The sequence below is a fragment of the Aulonocara sp. 'chitande type north' Nkhata Bay genome, linkage group LG3 (assembly GCF_057382095.1).
Source record: "Aulonocara sp. 'chitande type north' Nkhata Bay isolate Kocher_YH1m ecotype deep benthic linkage group LG3, A_spYH_male_GT1.1, whole genome shotgun sequence".
In the NCBI taxonomy this organism is placed as follows: Eukaryota; Metazoa; Chordata; class Actinopteri; order Cichliformes; family Cichlidae; genus Aulonocara; species Aulonocara sp. 'chitande type north' Nkhata Bay.
The window spans coordinates 59614468-59631525 of NC_141346.1; the positions used below are offsets into that span (position 1 = coordinate 59614468).

General features: G+C 54.0%; 1 protein-coding gene and 1 long non-coding RNA gene across 2 annotated transcripts in view; one reads left to right on the forward strand and one right to left on the reverse strand.

Annotated features, from left to right (window-relative positions):
* The window catches only part of LOC147336347 (uncharacterized), a 397968-nt gene that overhangs the window by 179992 nt on the left and 200918 nt on the right, over positions 1 to 17058 (forward strand). The gene's annotated exons all lie outside the window — the stretch shown is intronic.
* Positions 2170 to 6237, reverse strand: LOC147336362 (uncharacterized). The gene has a single exon (XM_086287786.1). The coding sequence runs from the start codon at positions 6235 to 6237 to the stop codon at positions 2170 to 2172; it is 4068 nt and encodes a 1355-aa protein (XP_086143912.1).

The window sequence follows — 17058 nt, forward strand, 5'->3', positions numbered from 1 at the left end:
TGAACTTTTTCACTTCGTTATACATGCATCCGATGGAACAAGAAAATATTCTCGTGCTCATGAGAAAGAAAGAGGAGGCGCACCTCGACGTGGCGATACACACGGTGTCGCGAGACATATCGAGTTTAGACTCAAACATCGCTCTGCTCAAAGACAGCACCGCGACGGCGCTCGTCGCGGATCACACGGAGGAGTATCAGAACCTCAAGAAAGAGCTGGACTCGGCTGAGCTGGAGAGACAGCGTCTGCGCTATTTACTCAGAGCTCTGAGAGGAAGACTCGATGTTCGGCGGCTGATTCCTGCAGTTAAAACATTGTCGGACAACGTGGGACTGCAACTCAATGCTTCGGAATACATAAACAAGCAAGTGCTCACTCTGGCCATACAAAGGGACTTGGATGACGCCAGGGAGCCTGTGACCAAGGTCACGGTCCAAGAAGCGTGTAACGCATACGGAAGACCGCCTGAACCGAATTGTCCTGTGCACATAGTGTAGATTGCCTGTTTTCTGTTGATCTGTGTGCAATGTACAAAATAAACAACACGATGGTAGAATGATACAAATGTCTTTATTATTGTGTCGTCACATACAGCATTCTAACACGTTGGTACGAGCCACATACAGCATTCTAAAAAACATGGGTACGCAGAGTCACAACAAAACACATTAGATGTTGACGATAATAACATATATGATACGGTGGACCCAGACATCGGTTGGGACGCGACACGGCTGTTGCAGGGCACTGTGACCGTTGCATCTCAGTCGGAGACGTGCCCTTGCACCCCGTGTAGCTCAGGAGTTTCATCTACCCAGGAGAGCCATTGTTTTAGATTATACACGAACGCCATAGGCTCTTCGTTCGCCTGGCACGTATACATCTCTGCACGCGACTCGCCTTGGCAGTCCGTTAATCTGTACATAGATTGCACTGGGTACACGCGTCGCACATCACGGCCCATATTCGCCGGCAGCATCGATAGGATGTGTACCGTCTCAACCTCCTGCAATCTGGTGTTATATCCTTGCAATATCCAACCCGCGTGTCGGGCGATGTTCAGTAGTAATTCTCGATAACCGGTATCGGCAACATCGCGAGTGCAACGCGTTAGTCTCTGTGTAATAGTCGGCATCACACGTTGTCGAAAGTACGCATGTCTGTCTGTGACAGTCCACAGTCCACGAAGCGTAGAACAAACGCAACTCCCGCTATCCACGTCGGCCACGTCTTTGAGATCCGTAAAACACGGTATCCATCCTACGTGCTCTCTAGATATCTTTTGCGTATGATCCTTGTGAGTTACGAGTATGTGGGTTAACACTCTCTCGTGATAGAAATGAAGCAGTAGAGTCTGGCCCATAATTCTAATCAACCAAGGCTGCATCTTTGCAGTTTCCCGCACGGTGCCTGGTTCGTCGCAGACGAGAGTGACAAAAAATGTCTTTACCCACAACACGCGTTGACACCGAATAGTGAAGCCCAAAAGGTGTGGCGCGGCTGGTGCTGTCAACATAAACCTCAGAGCTTCGCATATCATCTCAAAGTTGACGTTGCGACCAGGCAATGGCCGTAGAACTCCAAAGTTGGAAGTCTTACATCGTACTATGTTGGGTTGTGTGGCAGTGTGAACTAAAGTCACAGCACACTTTACGAAAACCCCATCGGTTGCACCTAGAGTGTAAACCCAGTCCTCTCCCTGCGTATCCATCGCAGTACAGCAGTAGAAAATGTCAAAGTCTAACGATGCTTTTCTTTCACCTCCCCGCAGAGGGCAACGTGGTGCATGTACCGCACACCGCTTTCCCGGCTCACTGAAGAAATCATCAACAACACTCTGGTTAGACTACGAGTACGAAAGCGCAAACTGTACCCTGGTCCTAATTTATATTGACCGAAAGCACAACAGCTATACAGCTCTGCGACGAACGGGGGGGGGGGGGGGGGGGGGGGGGGGGTCGGTTTTGGGTTTGTCTTTCACAAGACAATGGATTACATACATACGCCACCACACAGTCCAGTTCTTTTACTTTTATTACATACATATATATACACACACACACACAAACAATGTACAACGTACAGGTATGACACTGACAATTGCATTACAATTACAATACCCCGACGTGAAAGCAGTGGGTTCGTGTTGTCTTGAAACAGACAACCCTTTCATAGCAGCTTAGGTCTTCGGCGAAAGCGAGGCTTCACGCCAACCGGCCGCGAAATACCTCCGCCGCCGCAGCCTCCTCCTCCACAAAACATCGTATAGGCTATCCCAGCAGAAAGGCCGGTACACCATGCCATGAGTACAGCAACACAAGTCCACAGCGCGGCATCGCTGGCAAAACCTGAAAGCCATCCTCCGAATGTGACCCTGTTAGCGGTTATCTCATCGTAGCGTTTATCAAACGCTTCTATGTTTCTGCTTATGTTGTCAAGTTCACCGTGGAGACTAATGAGTTTTATGCTTGTGTTTATATTCGTAAGTAGCTCCAATTCAGGCCCTCCTGCCACGTTGTCCTCTAACAGATCCGCAAAGGACACCGGGCCTTGCGATATATGCGTCCGGGAAAAGGGTTTAAGGGGGGGCGATTCTATTTCCACGGTCGCGACACCTTCCATCCAAGTGACTTGGTTCTTCTGATAGCATACGCCTTTGTGACACGGCGCGCACACGGTCTTACAGTCCTTGGGATTTTCCAGGCATCTTAGGTACGTGTGATGAGGCTCGGGTGCACGGCAGTACCTTCCGTGACATTCCGAAGGCTCGTAATATTTGCCGTTTATCAGCCACACCTTGTAATCGGGCCAACATGGGATGCCGTCGGTGCTCATTTTGGGCATGGGTATAACACCCCTGATTGTGGTTTTCTCCACCGTGTTGGGCAAAGAATGCACTATGAACAGTTTCCTGTCTTTGTACAGAGCGGTGGCGACCGTCGGGAATTCGGACAATCCGGGGTGTTCCTGTATCACAGACATGCCGCTCGGGCAACTGCCGGATCGCTTCGATGCAATTTGCCTGAGACAGTTCTCGATCCCTCTGGCCATGAACCTCACCTGCATGGCCGCCTGCATCATTTGATGCGTGACGCTCTGCATCTGAGCGTACCACATCTGGTAGCTAATGGTGACGGAGAATTTGACGTTGATGTCGCGCATCAAGGCTTCCCTGTTTTTCATCATAGTCTCTTTGAGCAGGGCAAAGTTTTTGTTGGCCTTCTCAGTATTGCGCTGCATTTGTATCTCCTGCTCGTCTAGGCGTCCATTCACCAATGCTATATTATCATCGAGCTTCCTGCTGACTTCGACCATGTCCTGAGAGATTTTGACATAGTTGTTTTTCAAAAGGTCCGTCTGCTCTTCCAATTTATCAACTCTGTTCGACGTGTGCCAGGCCAACCCCAACGCCGCGGTCGCCATGCCCGTGGCCACGAAACGTTTCTTTCTGCCGCGTGGTTTAGGCGGCCTGTCCAGCCAGGGAAACGGCGCCGAGTCCGGTAGTTCGTACATCCTCGCTTTCCGTTCCTGCATGGCCAGCTCTCGCAGCCCCTGTTGCACAAATTCACTGGCTCTGCGTGCGTCGTTTACAATCTCGTGAGCGGAATTGCACAGCCTGCCGTAATTCCTTCGACAACTGTCGTCCCCTCCGCATATCGCTATTAGACACGGTTGCATGGCGCTCACGTCGTAATCGATACACCGCACGTCCATATTTATGTAATCTATGCCGTGGGTAAAGTTCGATACGAAATACAACGCTTCGGCCGGCTTGACTATCAATCCGTGCTCGGCCTCGATCGTCGGCTTATCCACCGTGTAGCCGTCGTCCACGGCCACCACGTTCATATTGTGGATGGTCTCTCCGTCGTTGTAGGCGTTACACACTTTGTTAACCGGAGGCTTGTACTCCACCACGGTAGCGGTGTCCAGTATACCCACCATGTAGTGACTGCTGTCCGTGGTGGGTACTAGCGTGTGTATGTTGATCGCGGTCTGCGGCGGGGTGCTGGACAGTAGGGCCTCGCGTTTCGGTTCGCCGGGCGTGCAAGATTGCAGCGTGTGCACGTTCACGATGTACATGTTATCGTAGCTTGTCTTGTACATCTCCTTGTACGGCTCTTTGAACACCCCCAAGGCCCCGTTCAAAATTATAAGCCCCGGACACACGAGTCTGTTGCTGAGACCGACTTGATACTGCGGGTCGAGGCAATTTTTGGATCCCGACGCAGGGTCCTTGTATTCTCTAGGGACGGCGATAGCTTCCGTGGAATCCGTTCCCACGACTGAGTTTGCGGAGCGCCTGTTCCTCACGCTGGCACGGGATGCGGTGTCGCTCGACACCCCCGCCACAGCCTGTTGTCTGCGCCAGTCCCTAAGCCTGTGGACTGCGGACGTCACGCTCGATATAGCGGGGGTGTTAGCGCGCACCTTTCGCTTGAAATCCGAGTCCACGGGGGAGATCACAAATTGGTTGATACCAAACGCGACCGCTATCAATTCGGGGTACTGCTTGAGTGTTTCGAGGGACGTAGACGTGTACGTCGCGTTGACTAACGCGTTTCTGCCCCACATGGTCGTCGTCGATCCGGAGCAACATTTCGTGTTCATGTCTTCCTCGCATCTCAAAATGTTATTACTTTCCATGTCGGCCAATGTGAGTTCGGTCGTGGTTTTATTCGAGACGTCCGTCACGTTGTTGTTCTCCACGGGTGTAATCGTCAGCCCCCCGGTTAGCGACAACGTAGCTATCAGCTTGTTAGCCTTAACGCCACCGCGTAATACAGCCAGCACGTACGGCACGATGCCCTTGATCGAACCCCCTTTTTTCGTCCACATGTTCTGGCAGTCTTTGGGTTCGGTCATGTTAACGAACAGTCGGGGGGTGACAAAGGCCTCGAACGTTCCAAGGCTCGCAAAGTTCATGGTCTTCACACGTCTCACATCTCTCGGTAAACGAAGGAATAGCTTGGTTGCCCGTAGCTCAGTTATCGCCCGCGCCACGTCGCTCGCCACCTTGCTTACATTAGAATCTACGTTGTCCCGAGAGCAAGCGGAGGAGCCCCAGTCGCTGGCATCCAGCATGATGGCGCTCGCGTACGTGGCAATCGCCGTTTTGTGCAGGGTCTTAGCTATGTTCTGCATCGTCGAGGCGTACCCACCGTCTGTGGAAGCCACGGGGACCACGCACCTGTCCAGCGGTATCCTGAGAATAACGTGCCCGAATTCGCTCAACGCGTGGAACCTGTCGATGTCCACGTCCAGGGACAGATGATCCGAGGCGTACGTCGCGTTGTCCGCCGATACTATGGTAGCGTCGCAGGACGAGGAGGCGATGAAGGCTTCGATTTCACCGGTAGTGGGTCGCGATAGCACATCTCTCCGCAGCAGCTCCGCGGCACTAGATATTTCGCACATAGCGATAGGGGCCGAGGCGTCTTCGTCGGCGTTGGTTATGCCCACGCTGTTGGTATCGGTTCGTCCTATGCAGAACGTGTTTCCGTTTGAGCGAAAACAGTTGTCGCCCAGTTGAGTGTAGCACAGGCCTATCGACTCGCTGTCGCCCAGGCCCACGTACGATAACACGCAAGCGTACGGAGAGTTTCTTATGCTCAGCACGTCGTCGGTGTCGGGCCAAGTCCTTTTCCCTTCGGTTGCGTATAAGGTCCTTCTCAACAATTTGTAGGTTGCGCACTGGGGATCGGGGTCGCACTGCGCCGCGGGATCGTCGCCGAAGAAATACTCTCTGTTTCTCTCATTGGCGTGCAGCATTACGGATACCTTGTTGATGGGAATTGAAGATACCACGCGATCTGCGCACGGGAACTTTCCTGGTATTTCTACGCACGAGTCTCTGTCCAGCTTCAGCACGTACGCGCCTAGCATAACACCTTGACGTTCGTATCTACTCAGATCGCCACTAGCACTCCTGTCGGGTCTCCAGCTCGCGTAAATTTTCCCGGAGCAGTAATGTGTACACGTTTGGTCACTCGGATCCTCGCGCCCCGCGATGTCAACCGTCAAGGCGAAGCTTCCTTTGCTGTAACCTTGACACCAGCTGGTCCCCGCAGCGCATCTCAGAACCGATATCCAGACGTACGGAGCGTATCCGTACGGCTTGGCGATTCTGTTGTTTTTGTTGTTGTTGTTGTTGTTGTTGTTGTTGTCGTACACCACGGGGCTGCATGCCGCGAAAGGCAACAACAAACCCACACACAGAGCGAATGCGGCGATCATGGTGTCACGACGAATGTGCCGCTTACGAGGTAAAGCTACGGAGGGCGCTCTGATAGCATCAGCTGCACAGCGTCATAGCAGAGGATGCGACCCTCCCTTGTCGTTTGAATCTACGGGCCGGTGTTTTAGTAGAGTTCGGCACATGGCCGTGAGTCCGATGAATTGTTTCACTGCGTCGTTGTGAATCTTGGCCACGTCCTGATCCGGTACCAGTATCGCCTTACCCATATGGGTAGTCACGCGGTTCATGATGTGTAGCGAAGTACGGTTCGCTAATGTGTACGAGCGGGCTATCAAGTCTATCGACATGTTCTGCAGTACGCCGATCGTGTTTTCGTCCGACGTTACGGTGTGACCCAGATGAACGTTGACCTCTTCGGTTGTAAACCTTTGTCCGCACGACACCAAAAACGACCTGACTTCGTGAGGTTTGAGTACCTTGATCGCATCCGCGGTGTTTTGGTCCAGTTCGCATAGACGACACTGTTTTTGGGGGCAGAGTTCGACGTCCACGATACCGGGCTGCTGGTCCGTGTTTAACTTGACGTATAACATCGGATATTGCTTCTGCATGAAGCGATCGACATCCCCGTTTTGCTGACACTCGAGAACGCCCTGGTCCGACGGCTCTGGAAACAAGCTGAACACGGGATCTGAAGCCATAGCGACGGAATACCCTGGATCTCGTGGTGCGGTTGCACGAGGCCTGTTTTCTTCCGTGGAACCTCGCTGCGTCGAGGAGTTAGATCTACTAATAGAGGGTCGGACGCCCGACGAAGAATGTTCCGCGGGGCGACTAGTCGTTGTTGTCGTCGCGGTTATAGAACGTGCTCGGTGAGCGCGGTCGGAGGAGGATGTCCAGTGTTCAGACCTCCTCGGCCGAGTTAGTGGCGGTGAATCGCCGTGCGGACGGTTGCTCATCTTCGCAAGTCGAGGAGTGCGGCGTGGTCGGGCGCATACAGTGTGACAGGCTCACGGTGTCGGGTGGATTGCTGTCGGTTTGTTGCGATCGCTTTCGGACCGGCGGCATCTGCTTACATCGAGATTCGGCCGGCGAGAACGTAATAGCTATAGTACATAGCGAACATTGTAAATGGTGCAAAACCGGTTCTGTTCGAGGCACGCGCGACAGACTCGGCGGCGGCCTTTACACCGGTGCGTATCTCGGACGGCTGTTTCAGATCAGAGTGTCGGAAGCCGCTAGATTAACGGAGTTGATCGCAGAGTTGACAAAGACGCAAGGAGCAACCCTCGACCACCGCGACGTCCCCGTAACAGGAACCCCTCCGTACTGTACGGTCGCTGACGTGCGGCATATATCGAGCGTGGCTCTTACGATATTACTGGCCTTCGACGACGAATTTGTCTGGGGTGACAACGTGACGTTTAACACGAAGGCTCGCCTAGGTTGACTCCGACGTCGGTGCGCTTCGCCGCGATGGACGAGGCCGTGGCGGGAGCCATGGGATCGAGACTCGGTCCCGTATTTGCAACCAAGGACCGGCGGGCGTACATTAAGGTTCGCAAGGACGACAGCGTGCGCGCTGTCGTCGACTTATCGACGATGACCCTAGTGGACTACGCGACTCCGGAACAATACCCGGACGAACCCGTGCGGTGCGACCGATCTCTGTTCGTTCCTATCTTTTGCAAAGAATGCTACGGCACACACGACGCACAATACAACGGCGCGCTGCAGGCTATAAAGTCTTCTGGCGCGGACACGTTCATCGTGGGCATGTGCAGCGTGTACGGCGTAGCCTCGGGCGAGATATACCCGGATTCTAGGCTGGAATACATTGTGCCAAACGACTTGTCTTTCTCCGGAGCTTGTCACCCTCAACCGGGCAGGGCCTTGTTCATGCACAAGACCGAGAAGGAGATCGGCTCGGTCAAATGCTACTGGCACGTGCACAGCCGATCGACAAACAAAACCTTTCTGTATTGCTGCGTGGCGAGGGCCGATACGGAGTACGCGGCGGGCGTCGTGCAACCAGAAACCAGTACGGGTTTTAGCTTAGGTACAGTCGGGGATAACGCAAAGGGGCCCGTCACGGAAGAGTGCAGTTTGGTCTCTTGGCCCATGAGACCGGGTTGTTTTTGCGTGGTGGTGTCGGCAAAGGACTTGCCGTCGACGATGACTAGAATGGGGTTCTCCTGCTCGAAAGACGCCGCACTGGACGCTGGCGAAAAGCCCCTCGGCCTATCTACTACCCTCTGCGCCCCAGAGACTCTGACATCTGCAGAGCGAGTGGGCCAGCAAGACGCGGAGGCTCTGCGAAAGATGGTGGCGGATCAGACGGCCGAAATGCGCCTACTGAAAGACGCGTTAGAGGCCGTGAAGGTTCAGAATAACCTATTTACTCGTTTGCTAAGGGGACCGGACGAAGACGCCTTGTTCACTCTACGAGGGGCCAGGGAATTCAGTAGGCGAACAGGCACGGGAACCAAACTCTGCGCAGGTGACACTACTGACGAGAAACCCCTTGACCGAGAACCCGAACAGACGTCGGACGCTCGTAACGCCGGCGAGATGGCCGCGACGCAAAGTCAGGTGGACGAGATACTCAAGCTCCTGCAAAACCAACACCGGCAACAACAGCCTCCTCAACAACAGCAAGACATGCAACACGCTCAACTCTATGCCTTTCACAATCAAACGCAACCCAATCCAGTCTACCTTCCGTATCCTGCAGCTGTGCAGCCCCACAACCCAACCGCGTTCCACCGACGATACGGAGACGCTGGGCTGCCCGACGCAAACCCCAAGGCTGCGTTTCCCCGCTCCGAAAGCCCGATGGATTACGATAGTCTGACTCAGGAACAGAGACGGAAAATAGCCATGGCGTACAATCGAGAGGAAGCGGAAAAACAGGCCGTTGTGCAAAAGGAACAAGAAAGGATGTTGGAGTCCATCAAAGCCAGCATAAAAGACGCCCTGAAAGACCAGATGTCCAAATCCGCATCGACGGAGTCCCAGAGCGAACAATACGACACGCTCAGGATGTTAGCAAAGGATACGCCGTACAAGCGTGTCAACCACACTCCGAGGAGTTCCGAGTCGACCGACGACGACAACGACGTGGCGGGGATTTTGCGCGAACTCCGCGAACTGAGGGAACTGACTAAAGAGCTCTCCGCCAGACGTGCTGTAGTAGCCGATAAACCGAAAACGAACCTCGGCAATCCAAACACCGCCAATCAAAACCGCAGCCCTGACAATCAGACTGTCGCCATGGAAGCTGAAAACACTAGCCAAGCCGCACAGTCCGCGGTCGTTGGGGATCATTCTCTGGTGACCGCGAAGCAACAGGCCGGTTACGCCAGTGTCGCGCAAGCTAGCGCCGGGAGATCCACTGGAGACTCGGTTTCCGATTTCATATCTGCCGTTGTGTCAAAGCACTGAATGTGATGTGTTGTGATGTACACGTTGTAATGCTTGCAAGAAATAAAAAAGGAATGATACACAGTGTTTGTACAGTTGTCAAACGTCTCTTTATTTTACATATCACACAGGCCAATGACACGACGTCTGTATTACTGTGACAAACCTGGTCGAGGCCACTCAGTATAATCCAGTGTATTTACTATCAGCATTAACATTGGAAGAACCACATGCCGTGCATAGGAATCACCATGGACGCCGATTGCGAAGTCGTGGGTGTTACTACATGTAGCACGATGGACGATTACGAAGGTGCGGGTGCTACAAGTAGCGCGGAGGACGAATGTGAAGTTGTCAGCGTTACAGCTGCAGATCCGTCGGAGGACGAATGTGAAGTTGTCAGCGTTACAGCTGCAGATCCGTTTGTTTTCCATCCCCTCCATCCATTTGCTAAGCAGTTTATGTGCAATAAGAAGCTTTGGATCACTAACGTGAAGAATGCCACGGTACCACAGGCCATCGACATACTACCCCTTGGCCAACCCTGCAAACGTATGGCCGTAACAAGCGACGGCAATTGTTTCTTTCGGGCCATCAGTCAAGTTCTTTCGGGCACCGAAGAAAACCACGAGACGATTAGAGCGGCGCTCGTGTCAGACATGCGACTGACAAACGCCGAGTATGTCCAAGAGAGCGGCATGGATCGCGTCGGCGTGTGGGCTACCGAGGTTGAGATAGAAGCATTGGCAGCCATGTTATCTACGAGAATATATACCTATTACCAAGGTCGGTGGCTAAGAACTTGCCACAAGGGAATGTGGAAGGGGGCTATTTATCTCAATAACGACGGCTGTCACTACGAACCGGTGTTATGCACAAAGTCGACATGCGGTGCCGTTTGCGATAGGTGCGATCGCGGCGTACGCCCGACCATTTACGTGGACGTGTCACAACTACCGGAGCAACCAGGTTCACCGGAGCAACCAGGTTCACCTGTTGTGTGCTGCAGCGGCGAAAAGGAGCCCGGCTGTGCACACCGAGAACAAGCGGAGGACGTGGTGTGTCGCGAACAAATTGTCCTCGAGTTTGTCGAGGAGGAGGAAGCCCCCATCGGTATCCCGGACTACCACGGACAGACGGACCGCTGCCAGGCACGCCCGTCCCTCGAGTTTGACGACGAAGCCCTCGGCGAGAGCTCAGCCTACCACGAACAGGCGCAGGCGGACTACAACAAATACTTGCCCGTCGACGGTGACGAGCGGCTCGACCCACAGCGCAACAGGACTGTGAGACCGTGGACATTGCTCGCTGAAACGTGGCATGCCTTCCTAACATACGCCGACGAGGGCTGGTGGGGCGATGTCTGTGTGTCCACTGTCGCATCCTGCATGGATTTCGGTGCGGACGGCGACATCGCTATCACGGCTGCGCTATCGAGCGACCCGGGGATTGTGTGCTCTGTGACCGTACGAGCATTCCCTGCCATGGTCACCCATAACGTCGTTCTCTCCGGTTGCAGATTTCAATGTGACACAGTCCCTAATGAGACATTTTCATCTCTCATAACGTGCGTGCATCGCATTGTCTCGACCGTAACCCGCCCCGTTATACTGGCACGACCTAACGGCCTCAACGACGCCCGACCCTTGTCGCCGGTGTCGACTACACGCAGCCGAGCTGACCGTAAGTTGCCGGTCAGGTTGTTCGGGGCGCCGTGCCGCGAGACCTCCGACTGTTGGCTGGAGGACCTTCCGTATCGACCCGTCTCCCTGACAAGGATGATCGAAGACATGAGGAGCCTAACGGATTCGCCGATATGGTTTCGGCTGGCGTATGGAGAAGAGACAGATTGTGTTACGCCAGACTGCATCGTAGGCAACCTACGGCAAACCGATCCGCGAGCCGGGGCTGTTGTGTATAACCTAAGCAGGAACATACCCGGCTACCTATTTGACATAGTTACGGCGGAGAGAACATGGTTTGTGACATTTAGTCAACACCTGGGTTATGTGCTAACCAACGATGGGCCCAGCATGTTTTTTCGGGCCATGGACTCCCTTATGTCTTACGTGCAGAGATATCAACACGTATCGTTTGTGAGCGAGACCGAGCTGTTTCTAGACTGACAGTGACAAAATAAAGCAATGCGTTACAACGAAAGAACTAAAGAAAGAGAAAGAGAGACCACACTGTTCATTGACATGTGTATTTGTTTTATTTGATATATAAAACCTACTACACAACCGCTCTCATGTGACAATAAACATATGTGAACATAATAATAATAATGTGTAAACTGTGTGTGTGATTCGTTCAACATAAACAACACCAAAGTAAGTCCTCGGTTTCACTGACGATACAATGCAGAGGGTCGTCTGTAAAAGAAAGTCTTCCACGTGTGCAGGTCCATGTCACCACGCATGTCGAACGTCAAGGGCGCTCGTCTCAACAACACCTGGGGAATGAGCTGGGGAATGAGCTGGGGAATGAGCGGGGCACCGTCGACTAGACCGTAATGTTGAGCTTCGTCTTCTGTCACGTCGGCCGACTGGTGCTGTGTCAACAGTCCGTTGTACACTTCGCGAACGGTGGAGCCGTATATCGTCGTAACGCCGATAGATCCGGACACCAGGCCGATGTTCGCACAGGGGCTCTCCAGTAGCACCTTGACGTTAGGCGTCACGCTGTCCACTATCGCGAAACTGTCCGCGTAGTCGCTCATGGCTTCGTACAGAGCCGTCAAGTATTTCATGAGCGAATGCGGAATCACAATTCTTCCTTGGTAGCGGTCCCTAGGTGGAAAGTCAGTCGAGAACGGACCGTCAGGCAGTCCGCAGTCCGATCTAGTTAGCTCCGTCAGAATGCTCAGATTGTCGGCGCAAGCGCATCGGATCAGGGTCATGATGTCGCACAAAGCTCGATACGTGCGATCCTGCACATTTCGAGCCGAGGGCATGCAAACGTATGTGTCTTCGCACTCCGGAAATGCAAACGACGATCCCGAGTCGTTTTGAGTGTACACTACGCTTCGGCGACCACATAAGTCACAATGCACGTTGAACTCGTTAGCAGCTGAGGCCATTAAGATGTCTAAAGCCCCCCGGGCTTTATCCGCGACCCAAAGACTCTCCGACATCATGAATCGTAATACGTTTAGAGCGGCCTGTTTATTCTCATCATCGTAGACAGATAGCGCACGACTGAACGGTTCGCGGTCGGTCCCGGCTATCTTGACGCAACGCCGACCGTCGGAGTGGTCCTTGTTTACGCCGGAGGCTTCTTGCGCACCGAGGTCTACGAGCCACTTAGACGAATGCCTGTTGGGATCGTACGTGATGACCCTTGTCTTGTTTCCGTTTAACACTGCAAATTTCACAGGCACCTTCTTCCAATCCCCTTGACTGTATGCCGTAACGGTCATCGAGTCGATCGTGAACAGAGCACTGTGACCGCCGAGCTGAATCAGGTCCGCCAGATCGACGGTGAAGACGGCCGGCTGGTTGGCATCGGTGCGGTTCTTCATAGTGTGGGAGAAAACGTAGTCGGTGTGGCTGAACGCCATGACGCCGATGTCTTTAAGGTCTCGCTGGCCCCCGAGGTATAATGTGACCGCGCGTGGCGGCGATACTGTATATATAATACAATCGGCTATGCTGACGTGGTGCACTTGAGTCCACCGTGGCTCCGATCGATCACGGCGTGTCGCGCTTCTGCGTCAGAAGCCAAGGCTTTTCGTTCACACAGCGCCCGATCTTACGCGTCTTGTCCGGACCGTACACGTGAGCAAAGACCGCATGCACGGGCACGTCGTTGGCCAACAGGTCCCTGTAGAAATTTTTACAGCCCGTACAGTGGTACGAGACCTGTTTGGTCTCAAACGGCACACCCGGTCGTCTGTCGCTCCAGTCGAGGGTTTTCACAGTGAGCCACTGTGTCTTTTTGAATTCGTCGATCCACATCGCCATGGCCGTCTCGTCTGCCATGGAGTACGGCATGATGCAGAGAGTGTTCGATGGGCATAGTGTGTCAGTGGACCGCGTGAATGCACCGGGATTCAGTATCTGCAGCATGAGCGTGGTTTGGTAGAGAAGACCCGCTAGGTCGACCAGGGGTCTTTCGTGTAACTCGTTCCTCGACACGTGCAGTTCTCCTGTCTCAGACGCGATCCCCGCTTCGCGTAGCATGGCAACGGGTAGCGATATCGATATCTTCTCACCGGCGTGGGTTTGCGTGCGCGTAGTCGAAATCGCACCTTGTCTCATCAACGTGGACAACGACTCTCCCAGCTTGCGGCACAAGTCGCCGTACACGGCCGCCGGACGGAGCGTCATGTCGCCGACCACGACGTTCACGCACGCCGTCAGTTTTTCACCCCGAAGCCGGCTCACGTGCTGCCGGTTTAACATGATCCTGTCCAGTTCGTGCTCTCCGCACGCCGGTATCATGTGCTCGGGGCAGGTGTTCATGATACAGTTGAAGGCAGCGTTGGCCCTTTTCAGGCGGTCCTTGATACAGCAAATCGACAGAAGCAACCGGGTCTTGCAGTCTTCCGCCACCTGCTTTTCCGAGTTGTCGCTGTACATGTGTCTAGGTAGACAAAAGTCTATTATGCAGTGCGCAATCAGTTTCGCCGCCCGATTCACCAAAGATCGATCGGCCGAATGGGCCAGCATGACTTTTGAGTCGGCGTAGCATTTGTTACCCAGCTGGTAGGGATGGTCGATCAAGCAACTGTCGGCGCTAGACCCTGGATCCGTGCGCGGAGACGGGGAACCCGTTTGAGTGTCGTTGTCGTCGTCATCTCGTAGAGAAGACTCTGCGGCACCGGCGGCGCTTTCGCACAACAGGGAACCGCCAAACATGACTGTCAAACAGCCCGACGTGGCCCGCAAAGCCACCGGGTATCTGTAAAACGTGGCTTCGCACGGGTTGCACTTGTGGAACTCGTAGCATTCTACCGGTTTCACAGCGAGGCCGGTGATGCGCTGCAGCCAGGTCCTAGTGAGCTCAACGTACGTCGTTTTGACGTTGGAGTTGCCGACTTTCAGGCGAGCCAGCGTGTGTTGGCTAAAGTGTTTGTTTTTAGCGCATTTGATCAGGGTGCTCCAGGGGAACAACCCTAAGCCCATTTTAGATGCGATCATTTCGGACGCCCTAGCAGCAAGCAGGTCTCTCAGGATACTTTCCTTTCTGGAAAACATGTGATTCATGCAGTAAACCCCGTCCTTGTACAAACTCAAACGGTACACGCTGCGTCTCGCGTCCTCGAGCTGCGCGTTCTCCAGCTTGACCAAGACCGCACTCTGACCCCCCGTCAACTGGAGCGTGTCGACAGATACGACTCTGTGTGGCGTCAGAAACGACGAGGCCTGACTGAGTTCGGCCCATCTGCTCGACTCGTCGTCAAACGTAGGCTCCTCTTTCACGTACAGTATCACGTCTCCGGCTCGAAGCCGATGCCACGGTGCGGTTGAAAAACACGACACTCGATCGGTTTCCAATTTGACGCAGTCCCCTTTCATCACGCACGATATGAACGTATCCGTGACGGCAGAGTCGCAGGGGGATCGCATGCTTTTGAAGGCGGCCAGTCCCCTCACCTTAACCGAGATAGAGGAGAGTTGCTCACCCAAACAGTCCACCGTGTGCGTCAAGGCCAGATATGTCTTCTTTGCAACGTGACAATATATGGAGCAACTGTTTTCGTATTCTAGTTTCACCCGTCTGTCTTTCACAAACGCCTCGGTGACAGGAACGCGAGCGCCTGCACCGGGGACTCTTGCGAGATACACGGGGTAACCTTCGTCGGTGAGATTACCCTGCGGGTCGCGGTGGAGCTTTTCGTGCTTGTTGTCGCGGCCGATGACGTACATTCGCTTCAAAACATCTTCCACCAGCGCCACGTGTACGTACTGCAGGAAATCGGGCACTTGCTCTCCGACTCGCTTCAGCTTCGAACGTATGGCTTCCTGGGCCTTGTAGGCAAACTGTCGAAGCGAGGCCTTCTGTTGCTGAGAGTTCATTTCTCTGTCGCGCACGGCGTCCGGCACGTCGATCTCGACCGAGTCCCCGGGTCCGTAACCCACCGCTACCATCACGCTATCCGTGTCGCCGTACACCACGGGGCATTTGTGACGGTAGAACTCCGACACGCAGTTGTTTACGACCGCGATCTGTTGCCTTCCGTGGCCCGATATCAGAGGCCCGCAGGGGTACGGAGCGGTTCCGTAAAAGGAATTGGCCATAACCTTGCACTCTCCCTCTTGCAACTTGAAGTATATTCGCTCTGCATCGCCGACCGCGGGGTCCTTAAGTTTCGCTTTGAACGCCGAGCGTTGGTTCAGGTAATACTCCACCGACGAGGCGAACACCCCAGGCGCCCTGATGTACGAGCCGGTGCGCTCGTCGTACTTGAGAATCAGAGACGCGTACTCGTGCCCTTCGGCTTCCCAGCTGTAGCAAATCCAACCCGACAGATCGTGAGGGAAATCGACCGGGGGCCACGGTATGGTCGTTTCGGGCGATATGTTGAGCGCGCACATGATGGAAGGGTACATGCCCGCAAAGTCAAAGGACAACTCCAATCCCATACCCGGACCCGAGTAATGCAGGCCGGTGAGAGGTTCGCACACGGCGCCTCCTTTCCAGGTCTCGCAGTCTCCGTCGGGCACTTGCGATTTGGGGTCCCATCTCAGTCTCGCTTGGTGTTCGCCGCCGACCGGCCCCGCTTTCGCTCTGAGAGTGTCGAGCGTGAACTTCAGTTGTGGCATTTGCACCGAGTGGATACTCTGTACGAAACCGCTAAACATGTCCCCTCTGCCGTGAACTACGACGTCTATGTTGAGCGTAGTCCTGCATCGATGGAACAGAGCGGACACCGGTTTGAGCACCTTGGCCAGTCTACAGCACAACTGCGAATCGACCAAGTTGTACACGAGCACCGCGAACAGGCTTTTGCCGCCCGTGCTTATCATCTCGTCCATTTTGTCGTAGCTCACGTCTGCCACCTTGTACAGTTTTCTCGGGTCTTTGGCGGGTTTCTTGTGTATCTCTCTGACTTTGGCGACGACGTACGGTGCGACGTCGTTGAGTTTCATGCTGGTACACGCGTACTTGATATCCCTCGTGCCGGCCATTCTGTACAGGTCGATCACGTTCATGCCACAGCTGTTCATTTTGAAGTGGCCCAGTTTGGCTTTGTCTTTGTTGAACGTTTCCACGTGCGTCGCTATCTGTCTCAGCTTGTATTCGGTCAACGTGCCGCTGGAAAGCACGGAACCCACGTTTTTCAACATCTCCCTGTACATGTCCAGAAACCGCACGTTTTCAAACTGAAACACGGGCTCAGCGTCTGCGCTGAGAGCTCTCGTGACAAACAGGCCTGTCCACATTCGTTTCAGTTTCTCACATCGCTGTCTAGCGGTCGGCTCTAGCGT